This window comes from Magnolia sinica, chromosome 2 (genome assembly GCF_029962835.1).
Source record: "Magnolia sinica isolate HGM2019 chromosome 2, MsV1, whole genome shotgun sequence".
Classification (NCBI taxonomy): Eukaryota; Viridiplantae; Streptophyta; class Magnoliopsida; order Magnoliales; family Magnoliaceae; genus Magnolia; species Magnolia sinica.
The window spans coordinates 114,461,936-114,481,733 of record NC_080574.1 but is presented as its reverse complement, the minus strand read 5'-3'; the positions used below and the strand labels follow the sequence as shown (position 1 = coordinate 114,481,733).

At 41.3% G+C, this 19,798-nt stretch overlaps 2 protein-coding genes across 6 annotated transcripts in view; both read left to right on the top strand.

The window, feature by feature from the left end:
• LOC131237419 (uncharacterized) overlaps nucleotides 1–19,798 on the top strand; it is a 148,432-nt gene that overhangs the window by 31,794 nt on the left and 96,840 nt on the right. For all 4 annotated transcript variants that reach the window (XM_058235164.1, XM_058235165.1, XM_058235167.1 and 1 more), the window contains 4 exons: nucleotides 331–392; nucleotides 486–577; nucleotides 670–793; nucleotides 1,646–1,732. In XM_058235164.1, the coding sequence (XP_058091147.1) occupies nucleotides 331–392; nucleotides 486–577; nucleotides 670–793; nucleotides 1,646–1,732 (365 nt within the window). The remainder of the gene's footprint in view (nucleotides 1–330; nucleotides 393–485; nucleotides 578–669; nucleotides 794–1,645; nucleotides 1,733–19,798) is intronic.
• Nucleotides 5,866–8,058, top strand: LOC131237418 (uncharacterized). Of its 2 annotated transcripts, XM_058235163.1 has the most exons (3): nucleotides 5,866–7,784; nucleotides 7,868–7,943; nucleotides 8,021–8,058. In XM_058235163.1, the coding sequence occupies exon 1, from the start codon at nucleotides 5,881–5,883 to the stop codon at nucleotides 7,618–7,620; it is 1,740 nt and encodes a 579-aa protein (XP_058091146.1). In that variant the 5' UTR covers nucleotides 5,866–5,880; the 3' UTR covers nucleotides 7,621–7,784; nucleotides 7,868–7,943; nucleotides 8,021–8,058. The 2 variants fall into 2 exon arrangements, with proteins under 2 accessions (XP_058091146.1, XP_058091145.1); XM_058235162.1 differs by having other exon boundaries at nucleotides 7,868–8,047.

Here is a 19,798-nt window from a genome sequence, read left to right as displayed (position 1 = left end):
ATCCTCTCATTATCTGACTTTGCTACTGCCATTATACTGATCTAGGTGACAGTCTTTGTTTATGTACTCAACCTCTATTTTATGTGCTTCTATTCAATATTTGAGTCAAAGAAGAGAGGTTTTGTGATAATTGGCTCTGGTATCTAGTTATTGCTTCTGAATAAGTTTTCTTTTACAACTGTCTTTGTTTAGATACTTATATCAAGGTGTAATTGCTCTAGATGATTATTTTAATATGAAAAGCCACCACATCTGCTTTCGGCTGGAATGCTTAATGCAACGGTCATGAAAACACTAACTCTGGTTTTTATTTTTTATTTTTTTCTCTAGGGTACTTGAGTTTTAGTTTCAAAGTATTGCCTACTCTGAAACAATGCAAGAATCATGTCAAGGTGGAGTCTTAAATGTCTTTTGGATAATCTTCCATTTGTACCTTCATGGGATGGAGTAGCTGATTATTTCATAATTTTGTGATACTTTGCTAGATATCTTTAGATGCTGAGCATGCAAAATGCAGCATCTGCTTGAACATATGGCACGATGTTGTAACTGTCGCCCCTTGTCTCCACAACTTCTGGTACTTGTCTGTAGCTGTAGATTGGTTTCTTATGAAGCTATTCTATTGTGATCTGTTGCATGTAAGACAAATTGTATTCCTGTTCTTTCCAGCAATGGGTGCTTTTCAGAGTGGTTAAGAAGGTCACAAAAGCAACAAAAAGGTGTTCTCTGTCCTCAATGTCGAGCAATTGTACATTCTGTGGGAAGAAACCATTTTTTGCATAACATTGAAGAGGTGATTATGATTTTAGGTTCAAATTTAGCATTGCAAACACTTCTTTAGATATTTAATATGCTTTCTTCCTGCATGCATAGCTGGGAATGATAAAATCCAAGTGCCAAAAAATAGCCATTGGATGTCTGAGTTGAATATCAACCTTGCTGTGTCTCATCTCTTGATTATTCTGATACATTCCAGTTCCCTTTTTATAAAAGCTACGTTCCTTTTTGTTCAGTTCATTCTGATTCCCAATCAGACCATTCTATGTGATCAACATCATAATTATGGGAGGTCAAGATCATAGATTTAAAAGTAGGTCCAGTCAAGAATTTGATCCATTTATTTGTAGGGGCCAATCATGGTGCTTATGCTTCTAAAAATTATTTTAATCAGGTCACCATGAAATGTATTTTGGACCTAACGGACTATCTGAATTGGTTGATTGGATGGTTTAGTGCCCTGGTTGAACTCGACTCCACAAGCTGGACTGAGAAAAGCTAATATTTAAAACTAAAATAATTAGAAAACCTAATAGAGAGCATGGATGAATATTAATAGCTTACTTGCTTAATTGTTAATTGCCAGTATCCTGTTGTGCATTTCTTTTGCTGACCTGGATTTAAAGTGTTGAACTCATAAAATGTGTTAATGCTTCTCAATAATTCTGCGGATAAATATAAAAGCAATTGAGTAAATTTCAAAATTATTGAATCTGCTGAATGTAACATACATTTCTGATATATTTCTCTATTTTCTCCCAAAATATCATAAAGTAGGACTCTTGGAGTACCCGCCATCTAATCCAATATTCTCACTAAGCCATCTATTTTATTTTCACGTTTCATTACGGTCATCCATTTTGTGCAGGTTATACTTCAAAGCATTCCTTCACTAATGCGTTCCAATGAAGAACTGGCACTTCTAGACAAATATGCTTCAATTAAATCAAATCTTGTGAGTGAAATTCCCCTCGAGTGGTTACAAAAAGGTTCTTTCTTGATGTGGGAAACGATAATAGGAATTGAAGAAGTTACTTTTACTATATTTATACAGTGTTCGAAATATCGATACTATCGGCCGATATATCGGCCGATATTATCGGTATCGCACCACGGCGAGACGAAACACCCCCGATAACACCCGGAAGATACAAAAAATCCAAAACTTAAGATATCGTACGATATTATCGTCGATATCGTGCGATATATTGTCGATATCGTACGATACATTGTCGACATCGCCGATACAACCCACCCCGATTTAGATATCGCGGTATTTCCGCCTCCATTATTGTCGGAAATCGACAAATAGAGTCACGGACAGTCACGGGTGCGTTTGCAGGGGACTCACAAGTCCCACTGTAGCCAACAACCCCCGACGATAAAAAGCCGATGCCGTAGGTGGTGGAGAATAAAAAAAAAATTTGAATTAGGAAAAAAAAAAGAGGGAGAGAAATCGGAGACATACCTGTAGCCGGAGGTTGTAGCAGTGATCGGAGGTGGGCCATTCGACAGGTAAGTAGCCTTCTTCCTCTTTCTTCGAATTTTTCTTGATATTTTCTTCAATTTCTCGGCTCCTTCGCTGATTGGAGCATGCCTGTGCGGATTTCTCGGCGATTCGGCGAGAAATCAGGCCGGATTTGAGGAAACGGAAGAGAAATCCTCTCCGGAACCCTCGCCGCGTGAAGGAGAGGGAAGGCTCTCGCGACGGACGGGGAAAATGAAGGAGACGTGCGGGACGGGTGAAACAGGGATCGGTGCATCCCGTGGTTTACTGAGCACATTCTTATCGTACTCAGTAAACTCAGTTGGGCCCACCTGTAAAGTATGTGGTCTATCCACGCCGTCCATCTGTTTTCCCATTTAAATTTAGGGGTTTATCCCAAAACTTAGAGAGGGGCAGTGGATCATACCACATGAAACAGTGGAGGTGTTTTAACGGTGGATGTTCAATTCAACTGTTTTGTAATTTGTGGCCCATTTAAACATTATATATGGTTTATTTTTGGGATAAAGCCCTGAAATTATCTAGTAAAATGGATGGACGGAGCCGATAATATACATAAATCGTGGTGGACCTCAAGAAATTTTTAATGGTGAACGTCACTCTCTCCACTGTTTTCTGTGGTGGGGTCCACTCGAGCGCTGGATCTGACTTATTTTTTGGCTCACGCCCTAAAATGATCTGTTGAAATGGATGGACGGTGTGGATAGCAAAAATACATCATGGTGGGACCCACGTAACTTGGTGGCGTCACTTGAAATCGGATTGCGTACTGAGTTACTCAGTACGCTTTTATCGTACGAAGTAAACTCAGTTGGGCCCACTGTTAATGTATATGGTTTATCCACACCGTCCATCCATTTTTACTGATAATTTTAGGGGTTAATACCAAAATTGAAGTGAATCCAAAGCTCAAGGGGACCATTACAAGGGAAACAGTGTGGAATAATGATTTCCACCGTTGAAATCTTCCTAGGGTCCAAATTAATTTTCATTTGTCATACAACCTGTTCATTAGATCTCAAAGACATGGATGAAGAGAAAACACAAACATCAGCTTCATCCAAAACTTCTTTGGCCTCCAAAAAATTTCCAATGGTAGAGGTTCAATCAAACTGTTTCCTGTAATGTGGTCCACTTGAGATTTTAATTTGCTTCATTTTTGTGCTCTAGCTCTAAAATTATCTGCTAATATGAATTAACGGAGTGGATAAATTAAATAAATAACAGTGGACCCCACACAGTTTACTCAGTACGCTAAGGGTATTGAGTTACTCAAGACGCAATCTCGGACGCGGATTTCCTGCGAAAGGGCGCTGGAAAACTGGGTGGGGCCCAACGTGATGTTTTTAACAAATCCACCCCGTGCATCAGTTTTCTGAGCTCATTTTAGTACTAAAGACCAAAAATGAGAAGGATCCAAAACTCAAGTGGGCCGCACTAGAGTAAAAGGTGGGTAGGAAAATTCCTACCGTTGAAAACTTTCTGGAGTAGTTTGTGATGTTTAAATGATTATGTAGACCGTTAAAAACGTCAATACTACTTGGATGAACTTAAAACACAAATATTAGCCTGATTCAAAACTTCTGTGGCCCACAAATATTTCAACTATGTACCTTCAATAATCACATTTTAGGTCCACTTGAGTATTGGATACGGTTCATTTTTGGCCTATCATCCTAAAAATATCTCGGAAAATGGATGGCCGGGGTGGATTTCTCAAAAACATCACGTTGGGCCCCACCCAGGTTTCCAGAGGCTTTCGCAGGAAATCCGCGTCCATCCGGTTCCGCGCAGGACGGGAACGGATTGGCTACTCCCCTTGACACCAGCCCCGTGGCTGGTGTTCGGTGGTATGTGGGCCCCACCATGATGTATGTGTTTCATCCATTCCGTTCATACATTTTAAAAGATCATTTTAGCTCTTCATGCTAAAAATAAGAGTGATATAAATCTTAGTGGACCACACCACATGAAAACAATAGTGATTGGATATCCAACATTTAAATCCTCCTAAGGCCCAATGTACTGTTTATCTGAAATCCAATCTGTTGATTAGGTCATAAAGACCCAGATGAAGGGAAAAAACAAAGATCAGCTTGATCCAATACTTTTAATGCCCCAAAAGGTTTTTAATGGTCAAAATTCATTCAACACTGTTTCTGGTGGTGTGGTCCAATTGAGGTTTGGATATACTTAATTTTTTGGCTAAAGCCCTAACATTATCAGGTAAAATGGATGGACGGAGTGGATAAAATACATAAATCAAAGTGGACCCCACAGATTTTACTCAGTACGCTAAGCGTACTGAGTTACGCAGTACGCAATCCGCTTCCTGCTGTAAAAGGGGAGCACTGATGCTCCTCGAGCTCCAGCTGTACGAACGGTTCAAAGGAGATCAAAGTTACATTCATTTATTTATCAGGGCCCACTGTGGATTGCTTTGGTTAGGCAATCCTAACCATTGCATGTATGGCTTAGTCAAAGGATGGCTACCAAAAAGTGATGGGGATGGGTACCATCTTGCCTGATTGACGCTCAGGATAGGCAGGGGCTCTGAGGGCCCCACCATGATGTATGGGTTTTATCCACACCGTTCATCCATTTTGTCGTATCAAAATAGGCAGATCCAAGGCTCAAGTGGACCACACTAATGGAAGAAACGGTGATGATGAAGCAAGCAGTGGAAACCAGATTAGGGAAAACCATATTAGATTTCGAGCATCCATAGGTGGTGAAATTCCAATAGCGTGAGTGTGTGGGGTTGTGTCTGTGCGTGTGTTAAAAAAAAGAAAAAAGCAAAAAAAAAAGCTCTAAGGCTCCCAATAAGCTTTTAACGGTGTGCGTTCAAACACCACGGTGTGGTCCACTTCATCGTGGGATCTGCCTTGTTTTGGGCTTATACGCTGAAAATGATATGGAAAAATGGATGGACAGTGTGGATAAAATCCATACATCAAGGTGGCCCCACAGAGGCCCTGCTTGTGCTGAGCTTTTGAGATACGTGGGGTAGTACCCAATCTACGTCCACAAGATATAAGACCAAATAAAAAATGAATTAGATCATCAGTTTGGTATGATTTTCACTGGGTAGTCTAGCAAATATGTTCTAGACTTGATGGACAGTTCAGATTGATTGATGGAACTGTCAAAATGCCCCACTTCAACTAGAGGCACGCTAGGTTATGTTGCTATGAGCCCAGCGCAGCATTTCTAAACACAGTAATAAAAAGGTAACGTGAACGCATGGCCAAGATAAAAAAAGAAAACAAGTTTTTCCCATCTATTTTGAAAAAAATGCTCCAGCGCCTTCGGGGTACTGTAAGTTATAGTACTTCTAGTTGCACCATGATACTTGAATAGTCCAATCTATTGATCTGTACCGTCCATTAGATGCACAATACATGTCATGGAGAACCATGTAAAAATCACACCAATCGGGCAAATCTAAGCGTCCAATGCCATGTACATGTGGATGGTGCTCTATGGACTATTCCTTAAAATAATCTAACAAAATGGATGAGTGTCATGGATATACAGCACATGCCCCAAGGTGGGCCCTAACAAGTACTAATATAATATTATTTTATAGATAAAATATGTCGGGAGGAAGAGGAGGTAGGCAACCTGATATAGGGTGGACGTACGGTCGGCCCATTCCCGATAATCGATTCGGGAGTATATGTAATTTGTGTGGTCATGTATTGAGGAGTGGTGGGGTAACCCGCTTAAAGGAGCATTTAGCGGGAGGGTATCGCAATGTTGTGGATTGCCCGAAGTGCCCACAGGATGTGCGAGAACAGATGAGGACTATATTGAAAAAAAATGTGAAGACAAAAGATGAACGACATGCACGGGAGAGGGAGATTAGGGAGGAGTTGGGGCGGCCACCATATGCAGGTGAGGATGATGTAGTGGATCTCGATAATGATGATGATCCCGAATACAGACGTGCAATTCAAGAGTCCATACGGGATCAGTGGGAGAGGGATCAGGATAGGAGATGGGACACAAGTAGGCCTAGATTTGAGGGGTCTATCCATGAGCGTGGTGGGGGGAGTGGAGCAGGGGGGAGTGGAGCAAGGGAGAGTGTTAAGGGTGGATCAGGGGAGGGTAGTAGGCGGGGAGGAATATGGGGCATGGGCAGGAGTAGCAGCATGCGGGTACCGGATCTACCTTCAGATCCGAGGATGTACAAAGAGGCAGGAGGGACACAAAAGAAAATAAAAGAGATGTTTAGTGGAGGGGATGTGAGGAAAAAAGTTGAAAAATTTATAGCAAAATTTTTTATATACGATCAAATCCCCGCAAATGCCGCAGCAAGCCCGCACTTTAAAAATATGATAAGTGAAGTGCAGCGTGGGGGTGAGGGTGTGCAGCCTCCCACACCCGCCCAGATCATGGGGAAATACTTGGATGATGAACATGCAGAAATGAAGACATACGTTGATTCGTATCGGCAGTCATGGGAGATGTATGGCTGCACCGTCATGTGTGACGGTTGGACCGGACCGACGAAGATGTTGATTATAAATTTTATGGTCTATTCCAGGGGACGGGCGGTGTTCCTAAAGAGTATAGATGCGAGTAGTAAGATCAAAGATTTTAACTACATTTACAAACTAATGCACAACGTCATGCAAGATGTTGGGAGGAGAAATATTGTGCAGTTTGTTACGGATAATGGGAGTGCATTTGTTAAGGCGGGGAAGGATATTCAGAGCAAGTATCATATGTATTGGACCCCCTGCGCAGCCCATTGCATCGATCTCATGCTGGAGGCGATCGGGGATAGGCCATCGGTGAAGACTGTAATTACTGATGCACGGCTTATCACAAACTTTGTATACAACCACAGCTGGTTATTAGCCGCAATGCGCGAGAGGTGTGGTGGGGATATAGTGCGCCCTGGAGCGACGCGGTTCGCCACAAATTATATTGCCTTAAGTAGCCTTCTCAAACACAAACAAGGGTTACGAGAGCTTTTCGCCTCTCATGATTATGTAGAATGGAAAAAGAGGTTGACAAAAGTAACCTATAGAATTGAAGAGTTGGTGCTGGGAAATTCATTTTGGGATAAAGTGCGTGGTGTTGTGGGTATTATAGAGCCTATTTATGTGGTGTTGAGGATGGTGGATAATGAGACAAATCCATCGATGGGGTCGTTGTATCCGTCTATACAGCTGATGAAAGAGGCTATCATGGTTAAAGCTCCCAATGCATATAAGTGGGTGCATGCAATAATAGACGATCGTTGGGAAAGAACGCTTTCTCACCCACTACATCAGGCCGGTAAGTACCTATATGGATTTTTTTTTTCCATATGCAATAATAAATGAGGGTTGTATTGATGTGTATATGTTGGTTTTCAGCATATTTCCTACATCCCAAATACCACTACAGCCGGAACCTCTTCGATGATAATTCATTAAAAAGGGCTGTGCATGAGGTGTACGATCACTTATTCCCCGACTGTCCAGGGAAAGGCACCTTTGGTAGTGAGGTAAATATGTTCCGCACTTACATTCTCCTTATCTTCATCTCAATCATTAAATACTTATTCTAGTTGCTATACACCATCAACAGATTGTTAAATTCCGCGACGCAGTTGGGATGTTTGGGTGTCACCCTGCAGTGAAGTCAAGGAACGCCATGATGCCATGTGAGTCACTGTAGTAAACTTAACTTTTATATTATTTTGGAAAATCTAGGATAATGAAAGAATCTTATGATATGCAGGCGAATGGTGGTCCATGTATGGGACTGACTGTGAGGTTTTACGACTGGCTGTCCGTGTGCTTGCACAGACGGTGTCCTTGTCACCCTGTGAAAGGAATTGGAGTACATTCTCACTCATACATACAAATAAACGTAATAGAATAGGGTATGAGAGGCTTCAGAAGCTAGTGTATTGTCACTACAATATGAAGTTACGAGAGAGGTTGCTCCGCTCGGAAAGAAGAAGAAAAGCATAGGAAGACCCACTGGACCTGATGACGGTCGGACAGCATGCATATGCTGAGGATGCGGAGGATGACCTAGTTTACCAGTGGGTTAGGTCGGATGACTTAGATACCTCGGATGGGCGACCAGAGCCACATTTTGCGGCAGAAGCAGAGACACAAGGGATTAATGTTGACAAACATATGGAGCAGCAGAGGTCTCCTGATGAAGCATTCGACCCATTAACGAGGAGTCCGGAGGGCAGCCCGCGGCAGTCACTATCACACGGGACACGTGGCGGGGAAACATTATCTGACACCGAGACTGAGTCAGAGAGTGATGCAGGAAATGAGTCCGGTGATGATGATGGCGGCAATAAGGGTGACGATGACTCTGATGACAGTAAGGATGATGATGATGATGATGGTGGTGGCAATGGGGATGGTGGCGACACGGGTGGGAGTCAGGATAAGAGGCCTCTTAGCCCTTTTACCGGGGAGGAGAATTTCGATCATTCCACGCAGGACCCTGACCATGGTTCTCGTCCAGGAGAACCACGACCTCGTCTTGTTTACAATAAAACATACACGCGTCAAAAGCTACTGCAGAAAAAGAAGACTCATAAACTTTCAGATTTTGAGGAGGAACTGCTAGCAAAATGCATGAGGGACACAAGTGTTCGTGGCAAGCGAGGTGGCTCTAGATTTGGATCACGGACGAGGGAGGGGAGCTCGAGTTACAGGCCACAACATGAATCTGGATCACAAACACTGGAGAGTAGCTCGAGTTCTGTGCCACAGTATGGGCATGGATATGGACCTAGTGGATATGCGACGAGTGACTCCAGCAGTTACGGCACATCATTTTTCAACCCTGGTCAGGAGTTCACTTCTACATATGGGCAAGGATATGAGCAGCAGTATGGATATGGCCAACAATATGGATACCAAGGAGCTTCATATGTGCCCTTCCCAGATCCATATCAGTTATAGCCTGTGACGATTACACAGTACCCACGAATGGGCGTATTGATTCAGTTTGGAGAGGATGAGTACCAGCGTTATGTAAGGGAGTATCTTAACTGGTACCACTCTACTATGACTTGGGCACAATATTGTCGAATTGTGGAGCAGCAGTACTATGCCCAGCCTCGTTGAGATGGAGATGATGATTACGAGCCACCACGCAACTCTATGTGGGTCTAGACCACAACTAGTCCCCATCATTGATATGTATATTTATCAAATTTTACTTCTTCAGTTCTTATTTTGCTTTTCAATGAATTGGTTGTGTTTTCATACATGACTATGATATATTTATAAATATCATTCATTCAATTTAAATATAGTTGCATTAGTTCAGTTAAACACCGCATAACTTAGGACCCTATACAAAGGAAATTTATTATGTGCATCTTTTTTTTGAGATGTTATGATTTAAAAGTGTGTATTAAGGGCCTTTTTAACAATCCCCAAAGTTCCATTAAAAAATTCAACCATTTTCCCAATGTTTCCCCATGTTTCCCAAAAAGTGCGATAAACTATGCGATACAAACGATATATCCCATGCGATAACCGATACGTATCTGTATCTCAAGGGTGCGATACATTGTGCGATACCGATATTTCGAACACTGTATTTATATGATATCGAATATTTGTGATTATGAAAATGGTTCGGGCATTGTCTTAGTTGATTCATGGGGATGTTTTCTAGATCTTGCATCATATGATTTTATGAATTTGTAGGAATACACATATTCATTATTAGTAGTTTGTATATATTTTTCTTCTTCAATGAGTTTGATGCCATCTATATTTTCAAAGACATGTTAACAGTGCAGTTTTTCTTTTGAATCCACCATTTTCAACATAAGACATGGTAATAGAGCCCAAGGAAGTTCCTTTGCTAAGTTTATTTCACACTGAATACACAGAATATAGAATGTCATGTGAGTTTTATCAGATGATTCCAGGTGGTGCTTTGTGCTTCTCGTGTTCCAAAGTGTTGTAAACTCATAAGAATCTACCATTTTCAAAAAGTATGGAATTGGCAAACATCTAATGGGATACTTGATTTTGTGATGTTGTCTTGGGTCTTGATCGAAATCTGTAGATTGGCTTTCAGAATCTTGTGAGCCTTGAGTGCTAAGCCCTATTGGCTTCTTTGTATGGAGTTCTTCCTTAATAACATGTACACTATCAAGGAGCCCAATTGCAGGTGTTTTTATTTATTAATTTTTTTTTCTTTTTCTTTTTTTTTTCTAAGAGTAAATGACCAATGATTGATGATGTAAATTGTATAGATGACATTCCTGTGGCTTAATCTATCTATCCATTACCTGGTCTGACATAGCTTCTGCAATTAGAGTCAATCGTAGGTTTGAGCATGTATATGATTCGAATTTTAGCTATGTCAATTCTTTACCTGGTAAGGGCTCACTTCTCTTGGCTATGAGCAGTTTTAGTGTGAAGGCCTATACCAATGCACATTGTGCTGGATTCAATGATGACAACAAAATGAATATTTTGCTTTGTGTACTTCGGTAGAGACAAATTGGTATCGTGGAAGAGCAATAACAACTGTTACTAATTGGAGATAATTTACTCTCGTGCGATCAAGTACCCAAGCTGAGTTCATGGTGGTAGATTCTATCCCATTGGAGTTGAGTTGTCTCAATTTACTAATCAATGGGATGGAGGTGTTTTCAGGGGATCCTAGGTCTGGATTCAGATAAAGAATGCTATTAACAGGTAGACAAGCTCGTCTTCCATTAGAGAACCAAACACAGAGATGTAGATTGTTACTTGCTCGTAAGGTAGCTGGGGGACAATTACGAGAGTGCACACAGGGTTGTAAGCAGGTAGGCCATCCTGTTGGAATTTTCGGTGTGTCTTGACAGGAGTTAGGCTTGGACTTTGTTATTGTGCCCATGGGATGGGCCTAGGCCCAAGACTTCAAGCCTAATTACTAATTGGGTTGGGCTTGATCCTAGTGATTTAGGACCTTATGGGTATGGATTGGGGCCTAGGTCAGGGCCTAACATGGCCAATATGTATCCAGATTCATCATCATCATCATCATCATCATCATCATCTAAGCCCTATTCCAAATTCCCAATTAATTGGGGTTGGCTGCATGAATCTTGTTTCGCCAAACCTTCAGTTGGACCATAGGTCATCAAGTCCCTTATGGGTAGGGATTAAGGCCTAGACCAAGGCCTTGAATGACCTACACATATTAATACTATCTAAATAAATATACGCAAAGAATATAATGAAGAAAATCCCTAATTGTCCCCTTGTACTTATGTGAAATGGGCTTGGGTCTATTATGTTTATTCAGGTGTGGGCCTATTAAGTTTAACTAGGTTTGGGTCTAATAGTTGGTTATACTGGTTCGGGCTTGAGCTTAAACTTGGTGCATGTATATTGGGCTCGGACCAGGCTTGGCAAGACGTGGCCCTTTGATAAACACAAAGACACATCACAAGTGAAGATCAAGTTGCACATGTTTCACCAAAGCGATACAAGAACTTTGAGTCTATGACATCTGGATCCTTCAAGAAGTTGAATATGGGTATGGGTAACTCTAACGTAAAGAGTTGAAAATCCCGATCTACTGGGTTTCAATTGCTAGTGATAGATATTTAGAATAACAAACGATAACAATTGAACAATAAATTCAACTTGTGATATTGTCAGGAAAGAATTTTAACATGATTACACATAAAAAGTTATCTGTTCTTTCGAATCCTATGTCCTTGGAATTTAAATTTTGAGGATTCAATGGACCTCATGCTTACTATACTCAATGAGTCAATATCGATACCATATTTGGGTCTATATGTGAGAAGCTGCAAACGCATGATTTTCGCCTCTTGTTTTGGGGTGAGTGTGTTGAAGTGTGACAATTCTGGGATTCTTGTATGCGTTGGTTGTATGATAGAGCTTGTTTACCTTTTTTTTTTTTTTTTTTTTTTTTTTTTTTTTTTTTTATGTACTACTACCTTTAGATCTTTGATCCTAAAAGTTAGTGTCAATCCGAGAATTGACATTTTCTATGAGGATGCATGGCTCGCTGTTGACAGCCTAGTTAGGTTTTAGGGACAAATGGCGACTCGCCCTTCTCCCGCATTAACAGCTCATCTACTCTCTACCTTGAGCCTTCCGTCGTTGCAATCTCATTAGGAGACCTTCCTCTCCTGAGGACACATGGCTTGCCGTCCCTGCAATCTCTTAAGGCGACCCTTCTCCCCTTAGGACACATGGATTGCTGTTGACAACTTCTCCATCACAGCATGCTGCGAACATTGATTAACCTCTTCTCTCTCCCCCTCTCGCATTTGCCATGTAGAGTAATTGACGTGAATGGGGTTACGTCTATCCCAGCCCTCTTCGTAACTCTCTCTCATCCGATGGTTCTTTTCCTTTGCCTTCACTGTCATCACCTTCGGTAAAAACCCTACCATCTCTCTCTTTCCCTTTTGCTATCTCAAGCTCAACGACTCTGATAAGTGTTCTCCCAGATTCTCTACTTACCCCCTCTCCTACTTTGGAGAAAGCTCTTGTGCCATTTGAATTGAGGGAGTCCTGTTCGCATCCCAACCAAATCTTCTGATCTCCCTTTCTCTTAGAATCCAATTCCCGCATTATGGATGTTACTCCTCTTCAGGCCATTTTTGATTCTCGCATTCTGATGGGATCCCCTCTCCTACCAAGTTCGATGGAGGCCTCCGTGGGGCATAAGTCTATTTTATCTAAGTATAAGGATCCCTAGAAACTTAAAGAGGCCATCATCGAATTTGGTAGGTCCGTCGGGATGTCCTTCGTGGAAAAAGATGATTACATAGCTCTTTACCACTGCATTGAGGCTTGGGGAGCTCAAGTTGCCTTGGCAATCAGAAAGCCTCCCAAATCCCCTCGGGGTGGAGGGAACTAGCCAATCTTGAATCTTTAGTCAATTACGAAGTGGGCTCGAGCTCTAGACTAAGGTATTCCAAAATGGTAACGGTGACTGTAATAGCCACCACCGTTACCATTATGATACGGGCCGCAACGGCCGTTATGGTTGTTTTTTATTTTTTGAAAAAATTGTTACCGGACCGTTACAGGGCCGTTATGGCCATTACAACCGTTTCGACCCTGTAACGCGTAACAGTTATGACTCTTACCGTTACGTAACAGCTGTTATGGCCGTTACGTAACCTATTTTGAATACCTTGCTATAGACCCTCGAAGAAAGGAAGAAGGGGTTTATCAGTTGCCCAATGAAGATTATTTCTTGGAATATTCGTGGTCTTGGTTCCGGGAGGAAGAAGTCTCAAGTAGTGTTTTAAATAGCGTGTACCGTATAGCGTGGCATTTGGCCCTCTATAGCATGTAGCGTAAGCTACACAATCCTTAATATTATTTAATTTAAATAACAGAAATATGATAAAATTTAAAAAATGCATAATTTCTATGAGTTTTTTACTACGAATCTGGATCATCAACCACTTCGATGCAAAATCTCTCTCTCTCTCTTTCTCTCTCTCTCTTCCTGTAGACATCTCTAAGTGTGACTTCTTCTTTTTATTAATTGAAACATCACAAATTCATGATATAGGCCACAATTTGGATGGTTTGGATTGATTCAGGTGCTCTATCCATGATATAGGCCACAATTTGGATGGTCCGAATTAGTTTAATGTACTGCCATGTGTCATAGGTATAAGTCATCACCATTTTAAAGTAGGTGTTAAACTAGCATAGAAAAAACACTTAAAAAAATTGAGATTTCGTGTAGCTTACGCTATTTACGCTACACACTACGCTACATACCTTGCAGCTTAAGCTACCTGGGAGTTGCTACTTGCGTACGCTACGTAGCATACACTACACTCTATGCTACAATGCTACTGAAAACACCGGTCTCAAGTTGAGGATATTCTCAGAAAATTTAAGGCTCAAATAATTGCTATCCAAGAAACTAATGGCCCGTTTGGGAGCTTGGATTTGGAATGCATTGGAATCCAAATCACAATTGCATTGAATCCAGGTGATTCCAAATCCTCAGTTGTGTTTGGTTGAAATGCATTGGAATCCAAATCTTCCGTTTGGGAGCTTGTATTTGGAATGCATTGGAATTCTTAAGTATATTCACATGACCTAGATTTGATTAACAAAATTAGCTTTTATATCCCAAATTAGTATATATATATATATATATATATATATGATATTTGATAGAATGATTCTAATAAACCCTTTGAAATATATACTTTGGTAAAAAATGAGGAAATTTCGAGCCTTGGGTGGGCTACAAATGTAAGGATCGCAAACAAGCGACTCAAAGACGTTTACTAACTGTCCATTTAGATGTCCAATGTTTGGATGGTGCAGACCATTTTATTGATGTGATTTTAGTGTTGTAGCCGATAATTGGATTGTTTTGGGGTATCATCAGTGTGTCATACGTACAGTGGATTAGTAGCATCATGACAACTTTGTTACACATGTGACTCTTCCTCCTTTTAAAAGGAGGCAAAAAAGGCATTTCATTTGGATTACATCGGGATCCCAACATTTTACTGAGATTTCAAAACACACCAAAATGGGGTAATTTGTAACTTCGATTCCATTTACTGCCAAATCCAGGGCTGGCAAACACAAAAAGTTGCAACTTGGATTTGAAATACACCTATTTACCTCCGAATCCAAGGTGTCAAATGACCCCTAAACTTCAATTGGTAAGTAAATTTGATCTCGATGTTATTTAGGGAATCGGACACATGGATTGGATCTTTCTTAGAGCTGAAGGCTCCGATGGAGGAATCCTTGATGCTTGGAACTCCAATCTTTGGGTTAAGGTAGATTCCTTGATTGGGGCTTTCTCTTTCTCCTTGGTGTTGAGAGACCTTTCTTTTGGTTTTTAATGGATTTTCTCTTCGATTTACAACCCGTGTAAGGCTTCTTCGAGATGATCCCAATGCCATAAAGCTCAATTGGTCCCTCCCTTGGTGCCTTGGAGGAGACTTTAATGTCATTTGATTTTCTTTTGAAAATCGAGTGGTTGGCGCATTTGTAGGATTATGAAATCTTTCTCGGACTAGGTTGGGGGTAACAATCTTATCATTCTCCCTCTTTCGAATGTTTAATTTACTCGGTCTAGTGGCCAATCGTCCCCTATCATGTCTCAGATGGGCAAATTCTTGGTTTCCCCTGCCTAGTTGGGTGGTCGCTTTATGCCTATGTCAAACCACTGCTCCATTCTTTTGGACTATGGAGGATGGTTAGCGCCCCAAACCTTTTAGTTTTCTGCTTTCCCGTTTTGAAGTGGAAGGTTTCTCTTCTTTGGTCTCTTCTTGGTAGTCCTCTTTCTCTATTTCTAGCAGTCCAAGCTTCGTCCTTAGTCGAAAACTTCATCTCCTCAAACCCGATTTGATTAATTGGAGAGGCGAGACTCGGGACGATCTGGAAGTTGCTGCTTCTAACTCTGTCAGTCGTTCAATCGCTAGATGTGCAGGAAGAATCGGGTCCCCTCACGGAGGGGGAAAAGTGTTATGAGTCTCACAATGTTGATTATTTTAGTGTAATTAGACCACTCAAAATTAAATGGAGACAAAGATCCAGGTCCATCTGGGTAAAAGAGGGAGGCAAAACTACTCATTTTTTTTCCATGCTATTGCATGCTCTAGGTCTCGTTTTAACAACATAATTCGTCTTTCTGTTATGATTCCTCCATTGAAGATAAGCATCAGGTATGTGATCACATAGCCTCCTTCTCATCCCTTTTTTTTTTTTTTTTTTGAGAGAGAGAGAGAGAGAGAGAGAGAGAGAGAACTTTATTAGAAAGAGCAAAAGGGAACAAGAGAAAACAAGAGATAGCTAATCCGCTGAGGAAGTGGATCGGCTAGAGCCCAAAAAAGATAAATTACAACTTTGAAGCTTGACAATGGAAGAGGTCCAGTCTGCTATAAAAGAGATCACCCTAAACATAATACTATCGAACGAATTAGATTTTCCATTGAAACATCTAGCGTTCCTTTCTTCCCACACTGCCCACCAAGCTGCCAAGAGAGAGATTCTCCAAACAATAGATCTTTGTTTTCCACACGAAAAACCATACCATGCTTGAAGAAAACTGCGAGTTGAGCTAGGAGACACCCAGGACATGTTAAACCGAGAAAGGAGGAAGTTCCGAATCTGATAGGAGAGAGGAGTGGATGAAGAGATGGTCCACCGCTTCTTCATCAGCCATACAACAAAGGCAGATATCTGTAAGAAACATTCCTCTTTTTCTGAGATTGTCTATCATCAACACCTTTTTTTTACCCACCAACCAACCGAAAGCTGCTATCTTGGGGGGGACTTGAGTCTTCCAGACTTGCTTAAACGAAGCATCTTCCGCTGACTGCATATGACTGGAAAGGAAGCTATAGAGCTATTTAACAGAAAATAACCCTGATTTTTCTGGTTGCCATAAAATCCTATCTTCACTAAGAGGATCCATTTTGCTGTTATGGATGTGGTTCAGGAGCGCAACAAATTCTTCAGTCTCCCTGTCTTGAAGATTTCTTCTACACTTTGGGTTCCACACCACTTCTCCTCCAATAACTGAGTAACAACCCTCCACTGAAATGGTCTTGTTAACGGATAGGTTATAAATATGCGGGAATGCACTTCTAAGGGACTCATCCCCCACCCAAATATTCTCCTAGAAATAGATACAATTCCCTTTGCCAGTTGCAAAGCGAATACCTTTAAGGACCTCCTCTTTCATTGATAGAATACCTTTCCAGAGGGCCAAAGCTTTATAAGTAGAGGAGTCCTTCGTCCACCATCCCCCACTCAAGACACTGTATTTACTTTTGATTAGGTTGTTCCAAAGAGCACCACTTTCGGTCCCAAGTCTCCACGTCCATTTGCCTAGGAGAGCCCGAGTTATGATTTTGAGATCTTTAATGCCTGCCCCTCCTTTATCAACATGACTACAGACCTCATTCCAATCGACCAGATGAAATTTTTTCTTCTCTTCCTTGCCATGCCACAAAAAATTCCGTCTAAGCTTTTCTAGAGAATCCAGAATCGAAGCCGGACATTTAAGAGGGACATAAAGTAGAATGGAAGGTTTGATAACGCTTCCTTTATGAAAGTTAAACGGCCGCCCAGGGACAAGTATCTGCATTTCCATCTAGCTTGTTACCCACCAAATCTTTCTATTACCTTATCCCACATGAACTTTGAGGGCTTTCCTATACATAAGGGTAGACCGACAAAAGAAGTTGGGAGGCAGCCCGCCGAACACCTGAAAAAATCTGCATACTTTTTAATTTCTTCCTCCTCCATATTAGTCCCAAATAATTTTGATTTAGCCATATTAACTCTCAAGCCCGAGACCCCTTCAAAACACTTGATAATAGTTGCAACTTACTCATTTTGTATTGATTTGCCTCGCAAAATAGAAGAGTATCGTCCACAAACTGAATATGAGAAATCGGATTTGCCATCCCTTTCACTTTCAACCTACTAAAAAGACCTTCAGTTTGACCCTTGCTCAACATCCTTGAGAAGGCCTCACCAACTATAAGGAATAGGAAAGGAGAAAGAGGGTCACCTTGGCGTAAACCCCTTGAGCTTTTGAAAAAACCTTTTGGAGAACCATTAATAAGGATGGGAAAAAACGCCGATCCCACACATTCACCTACCATCTTCTCTCTGTCTCGAAAGCTCATCCGCTTTAGCATATACTGAAGAAAATCCCAATCAACATGATCATACGCCTTTTCTATATCCAACTTGCATAAGATTCCCTTAGATTTGGCTCTATGGCTGGAGTCCATGCATTCTAGAGCTATAAGTGCACTATCCACTATCTGACGACCCGGAATAAAGGCACTTTGATTATCTGAAATAAGCGTACCAATCACTCCTTTTAACCGTGTCGCCAAGACCTTGGCTAGGATTTTGTACGGGCCACCAAGCAAGCTGATCGGGTGAAAGTCCTTTAAAGAATCCGTACCCAAACTCTTAGGAATAAGTGCCACAAAAGAAGCCCCTAAATCTTTAGAAAGCCTCCCTCTTTCATAGAACTCATTCACAAAGTCCATAATATCCCCTTGAAGTAATTCCCAAAAGCTTTGAAAGAAGAGAATTGGAAAACCATCTGGGCCAGGGGCCTTTTCTCCTCCCAACTCCATCACTGCCCCTTTCACTTCATCCTGCGAGAAAGGGGATTCTATAACTCCTGCTTCATAGTCGGATAGACTTGCAAAGTGAAGATTATCCAGTTTCGCCTTGGACCAGTCTTCACGCCTTAGCAAATTGCTAAAAAATCGAACAACCTCTTTTGAAATGGAATCCTTATCTTCAATGCGGACCCCCTCTGCCACAATATTGCTAATTCTATTGGCCTTGGCGCGTGCACTAGCTATAACATTGAAAAACTTTGTATTCTTGTCACCTTCCCTAATCCACTTGGATCGTGATTTCTGTCTTCAAGAAATTTCATCTTCCAAGACCCTTTTCGAATATTGTTGGAGTAAATCAATTCTTTTGGAACTGAAATCCGCTGATGGCGCACCTTCTTGGACTTCTTGATTAATCGCCTGAAGCTCCCTAAGAATGGAATCTGTTTCCTCATCTCTTTTACACAGATCTAAAGTTTTCCACGTCTTAAGCTTGTCTTTTAGTAATCTCAATTTGGTGCACAATTTAAACCCAGCATATCCTTCAACTCTGAAGCCCTTCCACCAATCTATTATTTTATGATGAAACCCTTCTATTTTTAGCCAAGCAATATTAAATCTGAACGGTTTTGGACCCTAATTCTGTTCATCCACCCCTAAAAGAAGGGGGCTATATGGTCTGAGATAGGATTTGGGAGAGTGGATTGTGAAAGAAACGGGAAGATTTCCAACCAATTTGGAGAAACCAAAAATCTGTCCAACCTGGACATCGAAGGATTGTCCCTACCATTTGACCATGTAAATCTAGCACCGATCAGTGGGAGATCCACCAGTTCCTGGTCTTCAATCCAAGAAGAGAAGTGATGCATCCTAGTTGAAATCCCACCTCCCTGAGATTTTTCAAACGCATAACGCGAAGAAGTCCCCCCCAGTACACCATGGCCCAAAAAACTTCTGTCTAGAGACAGTCAGTTCCTCCTAGAATTCAGACCTTCTAGCTTCCTAATTGGGACCATATACTGAAGAGATAAGACAATAGAAGTTAGAGGTAATATCTTTCAGAATAACTGAAACAGAAAAAACCCCATTCCAGCTATCAATCAAATTCCAGCGGGAGGAATTCCATGCGATCAAAATCCCACCAAAACTGCCAATGGCGTCCAATACTTTTCCACTTTGCATCTTTAGCACTCCGGAGTGAACTCATCAGATTGTCGTTGAAATTAGACACCTTTGTTTCTTGCAGACAAATCACCTCCGCTTTACTTCTTCCGATAATGTCTTTGATTAGACTGCGCTTTTGCTTTGATCCCGCTCCTCTAATGTTCCAGCTGAGGACTTTCATTTAGGAACTGATCTTCCCCGTAGGACTGGAGTCCCGCCCATGTGATCGAAAGGAAGAATAG

Coding starts and splice junctions, on each gene's coding strand:
- LOC131237418 (XM_058235163.1), top strand. CDS start 5,881: ATGTCGGGAGGAAGAGGAGGTAGGCAACCTGATATAGGGTGGACGTAC.